Here is a 23,126-nt window from a genome sequence, read left to right as displayed (position 1 = left end):
GGCACATGGGAATTCTATACTCCATACTCAGTGTATGGTTATGTCAATCTTTGCAGTTTTAAAATATTGACTCTATCTTATACTATATACAGCACACCAGTGGTAAACACTGATTTGAAGAGAGTGAGTTCTATTCCAGTTTTTCCATTCCTTATCAACTTTGATGCATATAGATGTAGCTCTAATTTTGGGTTTGTATGGTTGCCTCATATTAAATTATTTAAGCAAAACAGTCTCTTTTAAGAAGGGAAAGCTTTTTAAATCTGATTTTATTTCTGTTGCTAAATAGATTATTCTGACCATTAGAAAACTAAAATGCAGTTACTTCTGAGAGATTTGTACCTGTCAGAAGTCTGAGAAACTAACTAATAATGATTTATTTATGAAAGGACTTTAGGTGGATTATTTTCTAATTTTAAGACACCTGTGCCAACAGATGTCCATACTTTTCTTCCTCTATTGAACTAACCAGCTATGAATATCCAAATATTTTGTTTTAGTGCTCTGTTAAGTCACTAAATAATAATTTCTTATTTTCTTGAGTATGTTTTGCTTTTGTGTTTTATCTCTCCTGTCTGCCACCTCCAAATCTGTGCTCCTCAGAGTCTGGTAAGCTCTGTGAGCTTCCCAAGTGGCAAGCCTTCATTGCTATGATACATTAGTTTATCTCTTTTAGGGGATGGGATGGGCTAAATTAAGGACATAGTAGAGCATCCTCCACTAAAGCTTCCTGCACCAGCTGGGGTGGAAGACTCTGTCTAGCCTAGCTGCACGGGATAGTTACAGCTCCTTAGGCTTTTCTTTCTGAAACAAATAGGTTAGAAACTCCAAATGCAGACATCAGGTGGTGGTTTCCAGCCCAAACGTGCATCTCTACAGCAAGCGCACTAATCGCGTGCTACAGCTAAGCTGACTTTCTCTTAGTTATTTAAACCGGTTGCTAGCTACGTGGTTACAGGGCCCCAGCTACATACCCTTTCTTATTCCTCCATCAGGCGGGCAGGGATATTCCCCGGTTGATAAGAGGAAGCAGGGTCCATATCTCTCCCGAGTGCCAGAGCGGGTAAAGGGCAGGCCCTCATCAGGCGTAATAGCCTGGTCTATGTGGGGACAGTCTTCGTTTGCCAGCGCCGCCTTGGCCACCTCACCATTCAGTTTCGAATCTTCAAACATATAAGCAGAAGGCTATTGAAACACTATGCACTGTTTATTAGAGTTCCAGCTGCAAATTAAGGGTTCACAGCTAAAAACTTCTATAGCGACACTCTAAAAGGTAGCACATCTGTCCTAGACACTGCGTTCATGTGCACTGCACCAAAATAAAATAAAGTCTGTTAAGTGGGAAGAGAAACAAAAGGTGATCCCATTAGGTGTGACAGCAGCCACCTGTACGTCCGCACTGAGGGGCCCTTTCAGAAAGGGGCGTGCAGTGGTTCCTAGTCCTGCGAGCAGAAGACTGCGGTTAGAAATCAGAGTATGTTTTCACATGACATCGGATGGTGCATGGATGACCTGCTTGTCATGGAGCCTACTGTCGCTCAGAGCTCCGGAGAGGCAGTGGACCGAGAGTTGTGTTTTAGTATTTGAGTATATTCTGTTTGTGCTGGTTTACACCTGTGTGCGGTGTTACTGAGGGGGAAATTCCTGCTCTTCCCCTCCCCAAAATTTACCCAGATGGTTTTATAGCATTTCCGGTATCAGTCATGCAGAATGGCTGTACACATTTTAGACACACAGAGTACATTATGTATGGAAATATGACAGCAGAACGTGGATTTAAAGAAAACCCAATCCATTTTCTGATGTTCTCCTCAGAAACACATACAGTATTTGCAATGCCAGCACAGGACACTACATACACAAAACACTACAGCAGGCCATAAATTTGGAAACTAGATGGAGTAAAATTTACTCTTGGCTGTAAATAATGAAAATAGGTTGTCAGATTTTCCCATTTTGCTCCACACATTCCCATGAGGATAGACTGAGAATCATGTTTTCTCTGTGTGACTGGTTTTTACATTTACAAAACAATTTAAAGTGCTATTTAGTGTAAGATTTTTTTTATTTTTTTATTTATTTTTTTTGGGTTTAAAAGTGCAAATTAGTGTATTGAGAATATACTCGAAATATGGCACAGCTCGATATGAGTATTTTGGTTGAAAGGAAGGAAAAACAGTCAAAATGTGCTTTCTGAATCTCCACAAATGCTGAGATATGTTAACTGAGTGGTACTGGCAGCATCCTACACCTCGGTTGCACAATGCTTATTACCTAGATATCGTAAGGCAATGGGTGATCCTGCAAGTCTTGAAGGAAAGAAACTCAATGGATAGACTTCAACTCCCCTTCTACATTCACATACTAGCTTGTTCTAAATGCTATATAATATTGTCATTTATTTAGCAATTATTTTGAAGCCAACTAATAAAACAAGCCCCAGAGAAAAAAATAAAATACAGTTAGGTAGGGTTTGGAGGTATGATTTTGATCCTCTGATGGACTACAGATTAGTAGAAGGTAGAAGCACTTTCAAGTTATGTTTGTTACTTTGCATACACACACACACACACACACACACACACACACAGATGTACGTGACACACACTATGCATCTATCATTCACCAGTAATTCCATTCTAGGCCTTTATTTTTCTTCTATTTAGATTCAGCTGGTTTGTAACAACACAAGCAGTCTTTGCTGCACATCTCACCTCTGCCTCCATTTTTCTCTGTGCAGAATCAGCCGATTATTTCCCCCAAGAGGAATGTAGTGTTTTGTTTTGTTAGCAATGAAATAATTAGGTCTCTCAACACATTTAAAAATGTGGCAAAAGCTATAGGGCCATTTTAATACTTGTGGATGCTAATTTCAATAGGATTCTAAAGTTTTAATGTTTCACTGAGTTGCAATTCCTTTCTGTTCGTAATAATCTCTGCTATTTAATACCACTCTGAACAAAAACCTGGCATGGCTGCCATAGAAACCGTGACACTGCAGGTACTGAGCCCTGTATTTAAAAATCACTTAACTGTGTTTGGGGAGAGCTGCAGTCCTCCTGGGGATGAGCTAAGAATTAGGCTGCTTCATAAGCCTCTACTGCTACAAGCTGATGGCTCTAATACTGAAATGAGGGAGGCAGCTGAGTCAGCAGAGCTCTGCACTGAAATCTCTGAGACACACACTTCTGCTCCTCAGCCCAGGTTTGCAAATGAAATTGTTGGTGATGGAGGGTGAATTGGTCCATTTCAGGAGTTCAAAACATCTCTGAGCAGAGTGGTTGCAGGTCATGCTACTCACTGGGAACAACCATAGATTGTTTTGGAAGCAGCTTGCAGGCTCTGTTGTGCTTGAATGGCAACAAAATTGAACTTCTTCAAATTAATTTCATAAATCTCTAGTAACTTGAGCTGGAACTTGCTCTTACAGCCCCTTCAGGATCCCTTAGCACTGATGATTTTTCCTCTATGCTTGTTAAAAATCCACAACATTGTTATTTTATTTCCTTTCAAGAGGAAGAGAATAGAGTAGCTGGAGAAGCGGGAAAATTACTGAACTATCCTATTCATGTTCCTTGAACATTACAGTCATGGGCCATGCCTTAGGGATCACATTCTGGATAGCCGTGCTAATCCACAGTTACAATTTGGGTGAATATTTAGGAAGCAGAGAAATTGCCAGCACAGAACACTGCATCTATTGCTGGTGTATGTAAGTAAGTGCTAAGTTGTGTTCCAAACCACTGGCTACAGCTCCTAATTCTCTGAAGGTATGTGATTAGTCTATTATGGGAGTAAAGAAAACATAAACCTCACTGATGCCATCAGTCTGTAGTTCTCATTTTTTTAACTATCAGATTGACACGCTGAACAATTTTAGGAATAAGGTCTAAAGATGGAATGAAATTACATTATTTCAGGTTGATTTCTTAAGTTTCCATTTGCATGTTTGGTTTTTGCAAGACTAATCTTGAGAGAACTCCTGATAAAGAAAAATTATGCAATCATTGCTGTCTGGTAACTCTGAGTCTAGTTATACTAATGACAACTGCTTCTAGGTGCTCAAAACTTTGAAGGGTTGATTCTGGCCTATCAAATTCACATCCTTCCACCCCTGCTAGGAGAATCTGAATTAGGCTTATACAGCATTTTTTGTTCTTTAGGTTCTGTTCTATGAAGAGAAGTCAATATTATCCTCTCTGTTTTACAGATGGGTAAAACTACCATGCAGTGAGGTAATTTGCCTATTGCTATGTAAGTTACTTACAACAAAATCTTCTGACTCTCAGCTTGGTAGCTTATCTCCCTAACTGTCCTATCTGTGAATACCTAGCTAACTGCACCAGCTCAAAACATTCTCCTGCAGAGATTTGGCTGAGAGTAAAGAAAGTATTCAGCATATTTCCCAGGTGAATAATTTGTTTCACAACTACCTCATTTGTGTGGTTTCTACTTCTATCATCTCTCTTTGTAGAAAAGTATATTAAAATGCCTTGTGTGTTTCCAAGCAAATGACGAATTTTAAAATGGGGGGAAGGGATTCTGAAAATCATCCCAACTAAGGAGGACTGCTGGATTTTGCATTAGTGTACTCTGCTTGTTGTGGAGAAGCACAGTAGAGCTGCCCATGTACCTGCTGCTCCATTACTGATCTCTTTTGCCACAGCAAATGGTTGCAAATTGTTACAGTGGCTTTACCAGTGCTGCTGCTTTTGATCATAAGCAAGAGTCTGACACAGACTCTCCAACTATTTGAATTGCACCTTATATTCAGAGTATCAGTGGACATAATTGTATGATACATTTATTGACCTCGATCTATGCTTGGAAATGTCGCACTTGTGCTGGAAGGGTTCCTGCATGGGGAAAATCACCACTCTTCCCTGGAGCAAACACTGCCATTCTCCCCCAGCTGCCAAGGAACAAGTTCCTGGCCTACCCTTCTTACTGTAGGTATTGTCAGCAGTCATGTGTGGGTCAGAGATGGTGGCAATTCTCACTGCTTAATCTCAGGATTATAGCTGTGTCCCACAACCCCCACCTCTTTCTCTTCCATGTGTCTATAGACCTGTGCAGTGGTCACTTACTCCAAAGACTGGATGAGTTGAAAGGTACTTTCAGACAGGATAATTTTCAGTGTTTACAGGATCACTTTGACTGAAACAGGGCTGAGAAAAGCCCAACAATCCATAGCATGGAATCTAAGCATAGTCACCCATGAGTCAACATCTGAGTACATGGACAGTGACAGATTTGTCCACATTTTGCTGAAGAAGATGGAGTTTTCTCAGCTCTAAATCAGAAACACAACAATTAAGAGACATAGTTTTGTTTTTTGGTCATATGAGGTCACTGACAATCTCCTCCAGAGGGGCAGAGACTGTTCAGAACTCCTACCCTTGTTTTAAGATTGAAAGAGATAAGAGATGTTGTAGACAGACACCTACAACACTGGTGACTTCAGAGCTTTACAGCCTGTTACAAGGGAAGGATGTGACAGACAGAAAGCAGGCAGGAGCAGCTGAGAACAGGGCCAGGAAAGTAAGTTGTTTGAAAGATGAAGATCTTGATGCTGGAGAAATCTTCTCTGAGTAAAGTTACATTTCACATTCCCACCCCATGTACACCTAAAAATTAGCACTTCTCTAGATCTCAACTGTGCCCTTACAGTCCTGATCCAAACCTGGGACTGCCATTATTACTGTCTGTGGACAGTCCCACTCCTGATCAATTGAGTGTCCTTTGTGTTTTTTTTCAGAACATGAGGGAAATTTTCATTTTAAATGTGTCACTAACTAATGTTTACAGTAGCTGCCTAAAGTGTTTCATGAAGAAGGATCTCCATGAGGTTCTCTAACCTAACAGCAGAGACCTTTAATCCAGCTGGTTTCCCGGAGAAAATATTGGCATGTGTTTCATGAGTTAATTTCTCTTCTGTATTTTAGTCCTGTCACGCTCTCCTGATGATGTAAAAGGGTTGATACTGTGGCAAATCTCAGCTGTGTCATACTCTGCTGGCAATGGGAAATTCTTCTGGGGATGATGGGTTTCCCTGGCTCTTGGGCTCGTGACAGAAAGCTACAGGAACAGGGGTGGCACAGCTGAGGTGAGGGTGGAGAATTGCTGTGCTCTGGCTTTTCTTAGCTACAAGCCTATTATCTGGAAGTGTGAAGTGGAGCAGCCGTGAGGCTGCTGGAGGACAGGTTTTCCCAGCTGTCTTTATCTACAAAAAAAACCTAAAAAAGCAAAGATTTCGCATTCCCTTTTTCATTCTAGTTTTGCGGCATCACTTTTGCCTGATACTTCTTGTGCTATGCAAATGATTACGGTGAAGTTAAGAGTAGGAATTCAAGTATTCCAAGATATTTGCTTTAATTTGTGGAGCAGTTAAGAGCTGCTTGCTATCTGAAAATATCCATTGGCTTTATATCCCTAGATTTCTCTTTCCTAGTCAGCCAAATAGGGAAGATAGGTCACTGTGATACCTCACAGATACCTCACCTGTTGTTTGTGAACAGCGAAGGACTTGTGAGTGACGCGATAGTTGTGTGCCCATAGCTGTCTTGGGCACAGGGATCATGAAATGATAGAGTTTTTGATTCCCAGAGAGCAAGGAGGGGGTCAGCAGAACTGTTATTTTGGAATTCCAGAGAGCCAACACTGGCCTGTTTAGGAGTCCTGTTGACAGAGTCCCTTGCGAGGCAGTCCTGAAGGGCAAGAAAGTCAGGAAGGCTGGACATTCTTCCGTAAGGAAATCCTAAAAGCACAGGATCAAGCTGTCCCTGTGTGCCAAAGCATGAGCTGGTGAAAGACCAGCCTCACTGAACAGAGAGTTTTGGCTGGAGCTCAGGAAAAAAAAGGGTTTCCCCTTTGAAAGAAGGGGTAGATAGCTCAGGAGGACTACAGGGATGCCATGAGGTCATGCAGGGAGAAAATTGGAAGGGCCAAAGGCCAACTAGAACTCAATCTGTCTACGACCATAAAAGACAATAAAAATGTTTCAATAAATACATAAACAATAAAAGGAGGGCTGAGGAGAATCTCCAGCCTTTACTGGGTGTGGGGGGGATTATGGTGAAAGTGAATGAGGAAAAGGCTGAGCTGTGTATTGCCTTCTCTGTCACAGTCTTTAATAGTAAGGCCAGTTTTATTCTGGGTACTAAGTCCCTGACCTGAAAGACAGGAATGGGGAGCAGAATGAAGCCCCCATAATCCAAGGGAAAATGGTCATTGAGCACTAAGACACAAGTTTTCAGACCGGAGGGGTCAACCTGAGGGTACTTAGGGAGCTGATGGAAATGCTCACCGAGCCACTTTCCATCCTTTATCAGCAGTACTGGTGCACTGGGGAGGTTGGCAAATGTGACACTGAGCACCAAGAGTGGCCAGAAGGAGGATCTGGGGAACTACAGGCCCGTCAGCCTGACCTTGGTGCCCGGGAAGGTCATGGAGCAGATTATCCTGAGTGCCATCATGGTGCACATGCAGGACAACCAGGGCATCAGGCCCAGCCAGCATGAGTTTAGGAAACACAGATCCTGCTTGACCAGCCTGATCTCCTTCTATAACAAGGTGATCCACTTAGTGAATGAGGGAAAGGTTTCCCACAGCATTCTCCTAGAGAAATGATGTGCTCATAGCTTGGAAAAGTACACTGTTCACTGGGTAAAAAACTGTCTGGATGACTGGGCCCAGAGACTGGGGGTGAGTGGATTCCATCCAGCTGGCAGCCGGTACCAGTGGTGCTCCTCAGGGCTCGGTGCTGGGGCCAGCCCCGATTAATCTCTTTATCAGTGATCTGGATGAGAGGACCGAGGGCACCCTCAGGCAGTTTGCAGACACACCAGGTTGGGTGGGAGTGTCCATCTGCTGGAGGGCAGGAAGGCTCTGCAGAGGGCTCTGCACAGGCCAGAGCCATGGGCCGAGGCCGATGGTGTGAGGGTCAGCCAGGCCGGGTGCCGGGGCCTGTCCTTGGGTCACAACAACCCCAGGCAGTGCCACGGGCCGGGACAGAGGGGCTGGGAACCTGCTCGGCACAAAATGACCTGGGGGTGCTGGTGACAGCAGCTGGACATGAGCCAGCCATGCCCAGGTGGCCAAGAAGGCCAAGGGCATCCTGGCCTGGATCAGCAATGGTGTGGCCAGAGGAGCAGGACAGGGATTGTCCCCCTGAACTGGTGAGGCCACATTGCGAATGCTGTGTCCAGTTCTGGGCCCCTCACTGCAAAGAGGACATTGAGGGGCTGGAGTGAGTCCAGAGAAGGGAAATGGGAGCTGGTGGAGGGTCTGGAGCACAAGTCCTGTGAGGAACAGCTGAGGGAGCTGGGGGTGTTGGCCTGGAGAAAAGGAGGCTCAGGGGAGACCTCATTGCTCTCTACAACTGCCTGAAAGGAGGCTGTAGCCAGGTGGGGGTGGGTTTCTTTTTCCCAAGTAATAAGGGATAGGACAAGAAGAAATGGCCGCAGGTTGTACCAGGAGAGGTTTAGATTGGATACTAGGAAACATTCATTCACCAAAAGCATCATCCAGCATTGGAACAGGCTGTCCAGGGAAGTGGTCAAGTCACCATCACCAGGGGCATTTAAAAGTTGTGTAGATATGGTACTTTGGGACATGGTTTTGTGGTCGACTTGCAGTGCTGGGTTAGAGGTTGGACTTGATGATCTTAAAGATCTTTTCCAACCTAAACAATTATATTATTCAATGATTTCACTCTGAGATTTTGCATGGAAAGGAAATACTTACAGTTAAATTCCCAACTCAAATTCTTGAGTCTCTTGAAGTCAAATTCCACTCCTGTTAGCAAGTTGCTTCTGTTTTAGTTGCCTGGATAGTGTTTATTCTGCATTAATATTGTGCATCAGTATAAATTACTGTATTCTTTTATGCTGGACTTCATGGAAACTCTGCTGTGCTTCTTCACTTATTAAGAGAGGGTCAGAGCATAACAGGAAATCACATAGTAAATCAACTTCACACTGAGACAAATATGCTTTTCTTGAGTTGCTATATGGCTATAGTGATTTCTGAGTTCCTGACAATTAAGAATAAGAAATAAACTTCATGCTTTCCTCCTAGAAAATTATCAGAATATCTATCATATCTATACTTTGCACCATTCTTTAAAACTAATCTATGGGAGTAATTGGGAAAATTGTAAAACAAAATGCTTTGCTCATTGTTCAGCAAAGTAACAATTATGCTTTTGTGCCAGACCATCTTTGGCTACAGAAATCAATTTTATAGGCTACAGAGCCTCACACAGGATTAAGAAACGTGAATCCCATGGGTAAGGACTCATTTTTGTTGTTTAATCAGGTCCTTAGAGTGAAAGGGATATAATTATATTAAATTAGAAAAAGAATTATGTAGAAGATATATTAAACCACAGATAAAGGATGACAAAATGATGAAATGCTGACTTGGAGAATGTGAAAGGAAGCATAGAGAAGAACAGCATAGAAAATATGGGTTTAAGCCTCTGAAAATGAGCAATGATATGTTGACATAGGCACCACTGGTTTTCAAATGAGAGTGACAAGAATCCTAGATTGGTAGGTTTGGGAGTGTTTTCTTCTGTAGAGTAATGAAAATTAACTTTTCCCATGCAGACTATCTGGAAAAAAAGAAAGTAATTTGACTAAATAGCTCTATTTTCATACCAAGTACTTACTCTTTGCATTAATACCTTGCATCAGGTTTTGTGTCACAACCTCAGTGAAGTTACCTATAGTCTGTGACATTCCTGGTTCTTTTGCAATAAAGAACTGTACTGTAATCTCCTCGGCTGCCCAACATGGAGCTCAGGTTGATGGGAATTGGAGAAAAACTTCACAGAATAAAATGTGACAGTCTGTAACATACACAAGTCGCAAGCAACGCACAGCAATAACAAGAAAATGTTAACAAACAGAGCGAAAGAGAGAGAAAGAGAAAAAAGAGAAATGTGAACATGTAAAAGAATTAAGATTCCTATATAACAACTTCATTTCAGTTACCCCAATATTCTAAGGCCATTAAAATCAATATTTTTATCTAGGTATCTTTATTAGTTTCCTGATTTTTATATTACTGTATATTTTGAAAATTGTTAAGAAGCTCTTCTGAGTAGATCATACTGAAGGACTTTACACTAGCACGAGAGCAGAATTTAGTATGCTACATGAATTATTCAGAATCCTTCCACCCCAACCTACCTCTTCAACATTTACTCACCACCGTGTCGACCTGGGTCCCTCCAGGAAGCCGTGTCCCCCAGGAAAGGCACTCCAGTGACGGTAGTGACCATCTCTCCCAGTACTAACTCGGCCAACATAGTAACATCACTCCCAGAGAATATCACCCTTGACAGGTACTACTTCTTGAAGTGAGGTGACAGTATGTTGGCTGCCTACCTACTGGTAACTGCTAGAGAAGTACAGGAGCTCTAGGAAAGTTGATCCAGTGCATCTTGCTATTTACAGGCATTATTGGATATGTACTTAATGCAGTGCTGAGAATGGCTGCTTCTGGAAATCCTGCATTGCAAAGAGCTCTGGAAGATCCTTCCTAGTTTCATCCTGATCCTTCTGGAGGTTTACTTATATCTACCCTGAACATCTGAGAGTCTCACTAACACCAGGGGGGTCATTGACAGGTCAGGTAGAGGTTGCAGGAAAATGCAGTCAGGTGAGTTATGTTACCATCTTATATTACTGCTCTGACTGAGGAATACAGTATGATGATCTATACAGTATGGAAGGTGTCTGAGACACGGAATGTGGATGAATGAATACAAAGAACAATGATAGCAGGAATGGTCAAGTGCTTGTTATTTTGGCTTTGTGCTTATAAACAGACAAGCAAGTAAACAAAAGGCTCAGAGAAAATATCCAGCAAGTATAGTCCAAGAGGGATACAAGCAAGTGGACCGGGCACAGAACTGGGACCTCATACCCTACACCTTTTTGTCCCTGGCCTTTTATAGTAACAGGTAAGTGATCTAGAGTGTTCAGTTGTACTGCAGCAGAAATGCACTTGTTGCACAGAGGTGCCTTTTCTTCTACCTGTCCTGCAAATACCAACCATACTCAGTCCAGCAGAAGGAAGAGATGCCAAGAGTAGCTCTTTCACAATTCAGGAATGCATTCTGCGCTGGATAGCATGGGAGCCATATGCTTGAGAAAGAGGATTTTCTATAGTTATATCTGCTTTGTACTGAAGAGTTGGCACAGGTTTACCTTATTTGGCTGAAATGCTTATATCTGTGTTTTCCCATGACTAAAAGCACCTTGTGCTCATTAGGTTATTAAGGCATGAAAACTCTGAAAATTTATTTTTTAGTCCTGCAATTGTTTTTAGCTTAATGCAGTCCTGTCCCTAAACACACTCATCCCTGGCTCTGTCCCACAGGGTTTGTGTAGGGAGATTTTCTAATTTTCACATTTTTTTTCTCATGTCTCACCTAATGCCAGAGAAAAGCAGGAAACATAAAGCACTGTGTTTGAATACATAGCTCCTCCTCTTTGCTTTCAAATTATTTGGCATAGAGGATGTTGTTTTTTACTCACATTCTAAAGTCAACAGTAATACAAGTGACACCCACTGGTTTTATCCCTACAGGAAGTGACAGATGAATAATTGTACAACAAGCTAATACATTATATTATAGATAGTGCTTTACATGTGACCCCCAGCTGTGAGATTGCAGGAATGCCACAGGTGTCAGGGGGAAAGGAATAGATCCAAAGTGCTTCCACAGAACTGTAGGCACTTAGATGAGACTATTGAGTTATAGCTGCAGCCACCTGTGATCTCTTATGGAGAAAGGCACCCCCAGAGGAAAACTCAGGTCATAAATGAGTGGATTACTCTTGGAGGCTGCCTGATTCTTATTCCAATATAAGGGGGACCTCAGACAAATGCAACTTAAGTTAGATGAGAATAACTGAGTGTTATTCCTTTTGTTTTGAGCTATTAGCAATTTCTCCATTAGATCCCAAAGACTCCATTGTCAGTGATATCAAGATGTGATCATGACCTCATTTGCTGTTTTGGAGTGAGGAGTTTTGGATTTTAAAGACTAGAAAGGTTAAGTATAGTGAGGAAAGAAAAAACACCTCCCTATTACCTTTTCCATTGCCTTTTTACTATTTGTTATGTCCAACATATTTAAATACCTGAGCTTTTTGAGCTGAAACAGACCTTAACTCTTAGGAGTTTCTTTGCTGTCTACTGTCCATCTTACAAAGAAGGGCAAAAGTTTTATGACACTAAAATTATGTGAGACGTTTTTTATAATGTTCAGAGACACTTGATCAGAGAATTTGCTTCCCCGTGGTTTGAAGGACCACCACAGCGACTACATACCTATGGCTTTAGCAACACTTTGCTCTCCATAAAAGCCACCGAGGTTCACAAGCTCCAGTGAAATGTTAGGCAGCAGAATGGGCCTCTGACAAGAGCTGCCAAGAGTTCCCAGCTCCCACTGAGCACGAGCACTAGAATTATAGTGCTCAGCACACTTCTGACGTTAGAGGCAGTGCGTTGCACAAGGAATACAGGTTATTTAGGTTATGATGAAAGAAGAGATGAAAATGAAGCCCTGAGAAAAGAGCAGCTCCTTCAGAAAGCGTGAGTGATAAAGCTGGAATGGGTAATTCTACATGATTTCTTTAAAAGGAGATCAGCTTTCTCTTGGGAAATTGCACTGAAATAATAGGTTCCTAACATCACAGCTTGTTCTAGTTCATCTGACCATGGAGTACACTGGAGTCACTGCAGCTTTGTAGCTCCCTTCTCTCAGTGATAGACTTGGATTACTTTATTCACACATCAGGATAGTCTAGGAGTGTGTTATTGAAAATTGGCTTTGGGGCAGAGAAGTTAAAGAACTATACACTGTTTTTCTGAAGCTGAAGTCTGTGTTAGTAATGACAGATGTTTCCCATCTCATCTTAGGTGCCTCAGTTCTAGTAATTTTTTTCTGTTTTTTACAGCCGTGCAATGAATAGAGAATTTTGTCACCAGTACACTGTGAAAGAGCCTGCACAGTACATTTGTATGAAGATAGAATATCCTTGGAGTATAGCTTAAATGAAACTGCATGCAGAGGGGATCAGAGAGGTGAGAAATTCTTAATCTGGCTATGTTAAAGTCAATATAGACCTTTTGTGTGCTGGTGTTGTAACTACATATATGAAAAGAATAAAAGGGTGGGGAAGATCTCTGAACAAACCGCAAATAACCCATCTCCTTGGCTTATGAATTACGGATGCATTCTTTAGACCATTGCTGTGTGGCACCAGACAGTACTGTAGGCATCAAATGAAGTTCTGAATTCCACATGTTCTAAATTTCTTTTACAATGTTGGGAAGTTACATTCACTGCTTCATCCAGTGACAAATGTGAGATGTACCCATGCAGTCAACCTGTCCAGTAGGTAAGCGCACAGCTCATGTAAGAGAGGGGCTGAGGAACTGGACAACACTTTAAAAACAAAACTGAGAACTTTTAACATCTGTTTTGCATGTTTTGAGGTCTTCTTACAAACATGCACCATAAGTGCAATTGTGTACTAATTAAATTATTATTCCTGCAGGACAGTGTGAGGTTTGGGACAAAAATAATGTTTAAGTGGTTGAAACTGTCTTTTTCTGGGTTTGGTTGTTTTTTTCTTCTGTTATGATACTGACTGTTTAGAACACTCAAGTCTTGAGATAAAAGACACTCCAGCACAGCAGAGTCTGGTTGACTGATGCTTATTTGGGTTATATTCAACTAGTGGCTCTGCCGCAGACCTTTCAAGCAATCTTTCACTATTAAATTAAGCTGTGTGTCAACTGGAAATATTGGAGATTACTTCCATAAGCTTTTTGTTGTCCACTTATCCTGTTGGGCATTTGATTGCAGTGTAGTGGTTATCCCACATAAAATGATTCCAAAATGAAGCCCTGATCTTGAACAGGGCCTGTAAATAACACTGCAACATAACGTTAATCCTTTGACACGGAGATGCTAGAATTTGGTGGGTGTATGTTAAATGAAGTGACGCACGGTTCTCTATAGTTTGAGCTATCCCCAGGTCAAAGAGTTTTGGTGAAATTGGTCAGGTGGAATCTGCTGCTTTGTATCAGGCTCAGTTTCCCCAGGCAATATTTTGAGAATTTATGGGTAGCAGAAACTGCCTTGAAGACTATGTTTTGTACAGAGGAAATTTCTCCTTTCTTAATGCTGCTGGTGAAGGTCTGCTTGCAGCACTAGCTCTGCCATCCTGTACTCTGAAATGTCTTTCCTCCCTTCTTCTGCTTTCCCAGCCACCTCCTGGTGTGATCAGATGGTATTGAAAACAGGAAGGGTTGCTGCAGAAAGGGGAGGTATGGTAGAATGAAATTCTGACATTCTTTGTATTGGATTAAAATCAAGTGCTGTTAATTAAAGATACCCTCCTACCAGGTGTAGGTTAGCCCAGGACAGAGCTGCTGAGAGTGTTGGGGGCAATAAAAATATTTAATTCAAACCTGCCAGATTTAAATTCAAAGCATCTTTGCTTTGCCTGCAAATGACCAAAGCATTGTTGGCAGCAGCTGTGCAGCCTGTGGGCAAAGCTCTGCTGTTTGTATGCCTGTGCCAGGAAAGTGCTTCTCATCCTGGGAGGAGGCACCGGGCAGAGCTGTGCTGAGCTCTCTGTAGAGCCCCTTGGCCCTGAAGGCATGGACCAGGAACAGATGTGAAGTGCTGACTCGGTGCATGAGAGAGGGAGTCATGTGTAGAACTACTTCATGCTCGACCCTGTCTGGTGATATGTTTAATCATTCCACCACAAATAATATATGGAATTAATAACTTCATGTGATGTCCTTTACAGCTGAGGAACTATGCAGGCTTTTTGTTTTTTAATAATATATTGGATACAAATCACATGATCTTATGTGACCTAGACACTGTCACACTGAAGCTTTACAGTTAAAAAATTACAAGAAATATGCTGGACAACCTGGGCACTATTTTAGAAAAGTTAGGCACCTGTTCTGTTCTGTGTTCCTAGTGCAATATTAACTAGCTGTTTATAGCTAGATGATGTTAACCAATCTAAAGATTTTCACTGTTTGCAAGTCCCTGTTTTCATATAACGTGCAGGTAATAGTTTGAAAAACAAGTCAGTGCCTGTGAATGCTTCATGTTACAGAAATTAAGTTTAACATCCAAGGCAATGCAGATCTTGTCTTAACAGTTTGGTTCTGATCTCAGTATTTTTTGTTTTTCTCCTGCACACATACAGATCTTTCCCTATTTGGAAGCTAAAAGATGCAGGCAATATTTTTTGCTGCTAGTGGTGCATAATAATTATTAAAAACAGAACTCCAGCTACAGTGTTACAATTTTGTTAGCTGAAGTGTGTGCTTTGTTGCTTCTTAAAATATATATGCTTGTATATGTATATAAAAATAGTCTCTCAATTATTGCAGAAATAGATTACTTGCTGCTACTATCAATACTTCATGGATATTGTGGTAACAGCTGAGTTTAGAGCACTGATGGTGGCGAAACAGTTCCACATTGAACCAAAATTACACGTATTCTCAGGATACCAGTGTGGAATTGTACTGAACTCATAGAGCTCCTGGTCCTCCAGTTCCCAGAGAGGACCAGGGTAGATAATAGAAGGAACTTTATAAAGCCAGGGATTTCGGAGTTGATTTCACTCCGTAGCTGACTGCTAAAGTACCCCAGAGTCTGGCATCTCTTGCACCCTATCAGGGGCAGTTGTAACATTGCTCAGGGTAGGAGACACACAATATTGCTGTGCCCTCTTTCCCTCTTGATCCATGATGCCACAAAAGCATCTGCTTTATGAGGAAGTTTGCTGCTTGAACATGAGCTGTGATAAGCATTTGCAACCTGAGGGGAATGGATGATAAGACCATCGCTTATGTGCGCCAAGGATACAATTGGTACAGTCTATCAGTCATGTGAATTGTGATTGGCCTGTTGCAATGGAAATAGCCTTTTACAAAAACAAAATGAAAGCTATTTACCTTCTGAATGGATTTTACATACTTGCACAGAAGGGAAAAGAAATAAGAAAGATAAAAGAGAATAGGAAAGAAGAGAAAGATTCCCACCAGCTCTTCCCCTCCAAAATTAGCATTGGCATTGGTGAAGTCACACACAAAGGAAAGTCTCACTTTCTTTGTGCTTCTAACAATGACATCAACATGCATGGCTATGAGATGACGAGAAAATATCTCACTCACAATGAGTAACAAATCAGAATTTTCATCAAAGCAAAAATATGATAACACAAGACCATCATAGGTATATGCTTGCTCTTCCAAAGCCCCTCTTTTGAACTCTATGTCAGTTGAGATCACTTGGCTGGCAATCTGTCCTTTCTAATACAATGCAGGGGGATATTCTGAAAAGGCTGATGAATGTCTACTATGCAACTTGGCTGGAACATCTGCCAAAAATGAAGTTGGCATTGTTTTCAACATAGTTATCTACTTTCAAATTACTCTATAAAATAAATAGTGATATTCCATGGGTAGAGGTAGATTATGGGTATATTAAAAAAATCAAATTGGAGCCCCATAATTTTGTGTGCTATAGGAGTCTCATAGAACTGAGATATTCCCATAATTAACCACTAGCCATGGGATATTATAATATATTCCATGGTGACTAGTATTCTTTCCATTCCCCCACCCTCCCAAAGTAGAATTAGTATGGTTAATTTTGCTCTGGTTTCACCTATTGCTAACATGAATCAGTACAATTAAGAGTGAGGCAATCACTATTTAGGCCAAACCAGCCAGTAATGACCAGTCAGACCTTTTCCAGTTGGCCTTTGCTGCTAGAAGGTTGAAAGAGCTGTAACTCACCAACCCATACTTGCAAAAGGAGCATGTTTTAGAAAATGTGGTTCAAAACTCTTCATAGTTCTAAATGCTAAATTCTAGTGGAATACTATAGAATAGATTGAATTGCATGCCATGGAATAAACATCCTTACATCTAGTCTTGTCTCAGAGTGAGTCATTTTGCATTAGTGTCAAGAATTTGAGCTGTTGTTCTACTTTGCAGTTAATCATCAGAAAGAGACAGGATTGTCTCATGAATATGCATGATGGTATAGTTGTCCCTTCAACTTACTAGGCACCTAGTTTCTGTAATGAGATGTACAATATCTGCCATTTAAAACAGCTGAAAGGTCCCAAATGGGAACAAATGAGAAAGCATCTGGCTGTTTCGAATTCCAGCCCTGTTTTGTCAGAAAGCTCTGTAATTGCTGAGTACTTGGCTCCTACTCTGCTCTATGAAGCATTCAGCTCTCAGGAGCCTCTGAGATGCATTACACAGTCCAGCAACACAGCTGTAGAACTCTCAAAATTCTTCCACTAGATGTAACAGCTTTCAAAAATATCTTGAGACTTGTATGCCCTTAACCAGGACCAAAGTTTGGGCTCCTAGAGCGTGCTCTCATCCTTAGTTTTGCCGATCAGCCTCCACTGTACCATTTGTCCCTGCAACCTAGACTTCACACATATTATTCACTGTGTGATGGTGGGACTAGAATGGATAAATGTGCTACCCATTGCTCTAAGAAAGCAGTCTGGCTGAATCTTAAATCACTACGCGGGATGGAGGTTAACGGTCAGATGGACATTCCTCTAAGAGGTTTCCTACCTGCTCTGTTAATTTCTAAAATTTCTTCTTGGGCCAGTGGGCATGTGTCGCTCTGAGTACTGTGGTGTGGAGAGTTTACGACAGATTTACAATAATTGGGGGATCCCAGCTGGGGTGGCCTCGGGATATGCTTCTTTTTTTTCTTTGGTAGCTTCTGCTTAGCCATAGCTAAGGAGTAATACATTCCGAAATTGTTCACAATGACAGGGACAGGCATGGCAATGGTCAGCACACCAGCGAGAGCGCAGAGGGCCCCCACCAGCATGCCTGACCAAGTCTGAGGATACATGTCTCCGTAGCCCAGGGTCGTCATGGTGACAACAGCCCACCAAAAGCCGATGGGGATATTTTTAAAGTGTGTGTGTTCACTGGCACTAGGGTCATTTGGTTTAGCACCTATTCTCTCGGCATAATAGATCATCGTGGCAAAGATTAAGACGCCCAATGCCAAAAATATGATGAGCAGCAAGAATTCGTTTGTGCTGGCACGGAGGGTGTGTCCCAAGACCCGCAACCCGACGAAGTGGCGGGTCAGCTTGAAAATTCGCAGGATTCGCACGAAACGGACTACGCGGAGGAAGCCCAGGACATCCTTAGCAGCTTTGGAAGACAGGCCACTGAGTCCAACCTCTAGATAGAAAGGCAGTATGGCCACAAAGTCAATGATGTTCAAAGAGTTTTTGATAAATTCCACCTTGTTTGGGCAGAAAGTGACTCTCATCAAGAACTCAAATGTAAACCAGACCACACAGACACCTTCGATGTAGGTGAGAAAGGCTTCCGTCTCTGCCTCCCTGTAGTGCCGCACCTGGGTATCATTCCCGATGAATTCAGTTTCTGTCTTGTTCACAATGGGGTTAAATCTCTCGTGGGTCTCGAGGCAGAAGGTGGTAATGGAGACCAGAATGAAGAACAGGGATGCAAATGCCACATACTGTGGAAAGAAAGATATGAGAGAAACATTAAACAGTAGGTTAAGTACGGGGGCTTTGATTCTGAAACATCAGAGAGAGGCAAGAGCTGTATTAAATGTAAATATAAGGCCAAGCCTTCTTCCTGTGGGCTTAAGATGCCAAGTCTCACTAGCCTAACATTCAGGCTGGGAGGGAAAGCAGTATATAAGTACATGCTAAAATCCATTCTTATACAGATAGCACCTTAGTGTGAGCATTAATTTGAGCAAGCACTTAAATCTCAGGGCTTTCTGTGGGATTTAAGGTTAAGGACATATTGAAATTGCACATTCCTGAGCTTGGTCTTCTGTCACTTCCTTGCCTTAAAGAGAGAGAACACCTTCCAGGACAAATGCCAGGCAGTACTTTTCTCAGCATTCTGTCAGCAGTATCATGGCTGCTCCCAGCTTAGTGAGAGCTGTGATATTTCAGATATCAGAAAGGTGCTAGTAAATACTAGTGTCAGTCTCAGGTGGCCTCTACAGCAAGGAGCAAAGTCCTTGGCATCATCAGACTTTTCTTGGCAAACTCCAGACACAGGTTGAGAAGAGTCGCATTATCAAGCTGAGCTTTCAAATGCCTCTGTTCTCAGTTCCCTTCTCTAGATTTTTGGGAGTGGGGGGATAGGGAAGGTAAGGAAGAGGTTTCAGGTAAGCCTATTAGCTGATCCCAAAGGACACCAATCTATTGATTTTCACCAGAAAACTCACAGTTTTCTTTATTTTTACTTCATTACAGTGTAAGACTTCTACCAGAATTAGATTATTTTTTTTAAAGGATGTTGGATTGCAATTACAATCTGGCTTTGAATATTTCTAGGGATGAGGCATCCACCACCTCTATGGAAAATCTGTGCTTGTGTTCCACCACCTTCATTGTAGAAATAAATCTCTTCTAGTATGAATCTTCCCTTGTTTAGTTTAAAACCACTACCCAGGGTCCTGTCACAACAGGACTTACTAAAAAGTCAGTTGACATCTTTCTTATGAGCTCCCTTTACATATTGACAGGCAGACCTTGTTGACAATAATAATGTCTCCCTGGGGAATTCTATTCTCCAAGCTGATCAACACCAGCTTTCTTAGCTTTTCTCAGTTTTTTCTCAGCCTAAAGGAGATCTCTTGGTTGTATTCCATGATAACTGAGGAGTACAGTCAGTGCAGTGAGACCAAAATTTGCAAGTCTTGTAACCACTGTTGCCCTGCTCAATGTTCCTTTAATCAATTAATTTTCATATATCTAAGTGTCTCTGTGTGTTGGAGTAGTACGGTTATGGTAATACCTCTTGCCATTGCACTCCCTACATCTGTTATCTTCTTGTTTGTCTTGTGTGTCACCTGGACAAGAGATGCCATATGAGGTATTTCCCTGTCTTTATAAGCATGAGCAATCATGATAATACAAATATTATCAAATACTTGTTTAGTTTCCTCTTAGTCACAGTGTCCCCTTTTCAACAGTCTAGTCAACACAGGGGTTAAAAAGAACTAGTTTCTTCTGTGTTGCCCCAGTGAATGCAGTGCAATAATCCGAACAAAACTGCTGCCAAAGGAACAGACTCATTAAAAATAACCTATGCTTCAAACTATCAAAACTCTCCTGCATTCAAGAAGTTTCTCGTCTGCCTTCCTGGGTAGACCTGGTGCAGAATTACACCTGACCTTCTATATTAGCAAACAAAGTCAAAAGCATGGATTTGCCACAGTTTGAGGTGAACTATGTAATAGAATACAAAGAAAATGGAGGAGAATAAAATCACAAAATCATTTAGGCTGGAAGGGCCCTTTGGAGGTTGTTTCATACAGCTTCAAAGCTGGACCAAGTTGCTCTTGCCTAGTCCACGTCTGAGTATCTCTAAGCCTGGGGATCCCAGAGCCTCTGTGGGCAGCCTATGCCAGTGTTAGGCCAGTAAGAGCAAATAAGCTGGGAAGGATACAGAAGCAAACAGACTCTTCTGCTTTTCAAATTCAGCTTTGTTGCCAAAGAGGTCAGAACCATTGTCACAGATTTAAAACATAATGCAATATTTTCTCCTGAACACTTCAGGTTCTCACAGCACTGTTATGTGAGGATCTACTGTACATGCTGACATGCTGAAATCAATGCATAATATATCTGGGAGATAAACAATATGAAGATTAGGGAAATTGAGAAACTGGATTTTGGGTATATTTTTTATCAGATTCTCCTATTAAACAGGGAAATTTCTCCATGCACTGATTCTTCGTCTGTAAAATAGGTGGTGTTGATCCTGTGCTTTGTGATCCTATATAAACGTGTGCAGGTTCTATATGCTTTTATCTGAATGTTAGTGGCCTTAGTATAGCAACAGTCTTCCTGAAAAATCAGTTGAATTCTTCTAAGACTTTTCTACAGAAAAGTGGTTCAGAAAAGCACTTTTCTATACAATATCAGTAACAACCAGAGATTGTCTGAATATGAGTAAAATGAGAAACCAAAAGCATCTTGCACCAAGCAGTTGGGAAGATGTTCCTAGTAGCCTGAGCATGCCTGCTGTATTCCATCCCGGGGCAAGTTGTTGCACAGTCACAGAGCACTTAGAATTCAGGCTGCAGAAGGAAATGCTGACGCTTCCTTAAGACAGGTAGCAGACACAGGTGAGAAGGAGAGAGGGGAATAAATACCATTTTGCATTTTAAGGGTTTGTGAAGATAACCCCTTTCTTTATCCTGACTCCAAATGCAATCCTCTTCTTGGAGTATACAAATAAATCTCCTGAGTGAGCTTTTCCTGCTTAGTACAACCTTCAGGCTGACCTTGCACAGCAAGTATCTTGAAACTGATGCTTTGCTGTATTAAAGAGAATAAATAATCATTCCTGACCAGGCATTAAGTTTTCTGCAGTGGTACAGCTGGCAGTGCTATCGGTAGAGAACATCACACCCATGATCTCTCTCGTTGTTAGACCTCGTGTGCTCACACTTTGGCTTCAGAGGGTAATTGAGTGCTTTTAGTCCCCACTTCAGCAGAGCAGGAAGCACCTCCTAAATGAGTGTGAAGTGCCTGCTTCCTCCTATCTGGATTTAACAGCATCCTTTCCCAGGGATGACCATGTATTTGTGGGCTTTGTAGCTTTGAAAGTGTGAGTCTGCTTTCAAGATTTCATGAAGCTATGTCTGTGTAATGGTATTGACAGGAAGAATCCCAGTATTTTTCTCCAGTTTAACTTTTCTCCAATTTAAGCACAGAAATGCCTGAAAGTCATGCCAGGCAATTTGTTCACTGGAGTTCATCTCTGATAGATTTATCATATACAGCTTCTTGGAACACAGGAATTTAGCAGCTTACAGCAAGTATCACTGTCACAGTTTTATGTTTGTGACCCCCAGTTCATATTGCTCTCACTCTTTCTTCTGAGTATTTTTCTTTGTTAATTATCTGAGATTTAGCAAACTGTAAGCATGATCTAATAGCACAAAAATCAGGAAGTAAGCTTTTCTAGGCAGACCAGCATTAGTTTTTGCCAAAGCTGTAAAAAAAAAAAAAGAGTTATCTCTGGCCCACTGTGCCTACATGATAACTTGTCAAATTCAGAGATGGGCAGTGCTGATAAAATCTGGTGAGGACTATGGGACACACACACATGTTCTATTGTCTTTGAAAATAAGTCTGTCTCTTTTTATTTCACTAATAATGGTCTGAAAAAGAATCAAACCAATGGATTGCTCTTGTATAATTTAGTGGTTCTTAATCTTTCTTCTCTTTACATTTTACAGCAGTTTCTCTTTTTCCTAGGATCTGAATGGGCTGAGGGAAAGGAGTGAGGATTTTAAGAAGTGATGTCACATGCTGTTGAGTTACATAATGGCATCTAAAATTTTCTCTAATTAAAGAATATACCTAGGTGAAGCATTTGAAGTGATCAAAACTCTTTATTTGCTTTGATATGTGAAGGATTTCTATTTCACTAGGAATGCTGCTCCTATCACATTTTTTTTTCCTGTCTCTAATACCAACAAAGAAAAATCTCAGATTGTCCAAAACCGCAAAAGCCATAAGTGTAGGCAGAGAGGAGATTTAAAAGGGGGAGATTTGGATCAAAATGTAAGTTACATTAAAATGTTTTCATTCTGGAGAGAGAAGTTACACTCCTACAAAATTTCTCTTAACACTGGCTATATTTTAATAAGTTTATTTTGAAAGAGTCTAAAAGGTGTCATGCCCCTAAGTGGAGAATTTAATAAACTAATTTATATTGCCTCTGATTAAATCTATCTATCTGTAATAAGTTATTGTATGTATTAAAAATTCGGAAAGCTATAAATAAGATAAATGTGTTTGTAATGATGTAAAATATAAAATGTGAAAAAAACCCCTCTCCGGGTCTGGTCGGGACCCCCTTTGGAAAGTAACAGATTGCAACCAACACCCAAGATAACGAACTCAGGGAAAACCCATCAACTCAGACAAATAGACAGGACAAGGGCCATCAGAACAACAATGGAGCTGGCTTCCGGACTTGAACAACGCCCTACAGATTTCTGT

At 41.4% G+C, this 23,126-nt stretch overlaps 1 protein-coding gene across 5 annotated transcripts in view; it reads right to left on the bottom strand.

Moving 5' to 3' along the window:
• Nucleotides 1-23,126, bottom strand: part of KCNC1 (potassium voltage-gated channel subfamily C member 1) — a 125,797-nt gene that overhangs the window by 20,811 nt on the left and 81,860 nt on the right. For 3 of the 5 annotated variants that reach the window (XM_015629977.3, XM_015629978.3, XM_015629979.3), the window contains exons 2-3: nt 17,668-18,601; nt 975-1,163 (exon numbers count right to left, since the gene is read on the bottom strand). In XM_015629977.3, coding sequence (XP_015485463.1) covers nt 975-1,163; nt 17,668-18,601 — 1,123 coding nt within the window. The remainder of the gene's footprint in view (nt 1-974; nt 1,164-17,667; nt 18,602-23,126) is intronic. The other 2 variants (XM_015629980.3, XM_015629981.3) reach the window with 1 other exon arrangement.

The sequence above is a fragment of the Parus major genome, chromosome 5, assembly GCF_001522545.3.
Source record: "Parus major isolate Abel chromosome 5, Parus_major1.1, whole genome shotgun sequence".
Taxonomy (NCBI): domain Eukaryota; kingdom Metazoa; phylum Chordata; class Aves; order Passeriformes; family Paridae; genus Parus; species Parus major.
The sequence above is the reverse complement of the archived record's forward strand: the minus strand, read 5'-3'. Positions and strand labels throughout refer to the sequence as shown.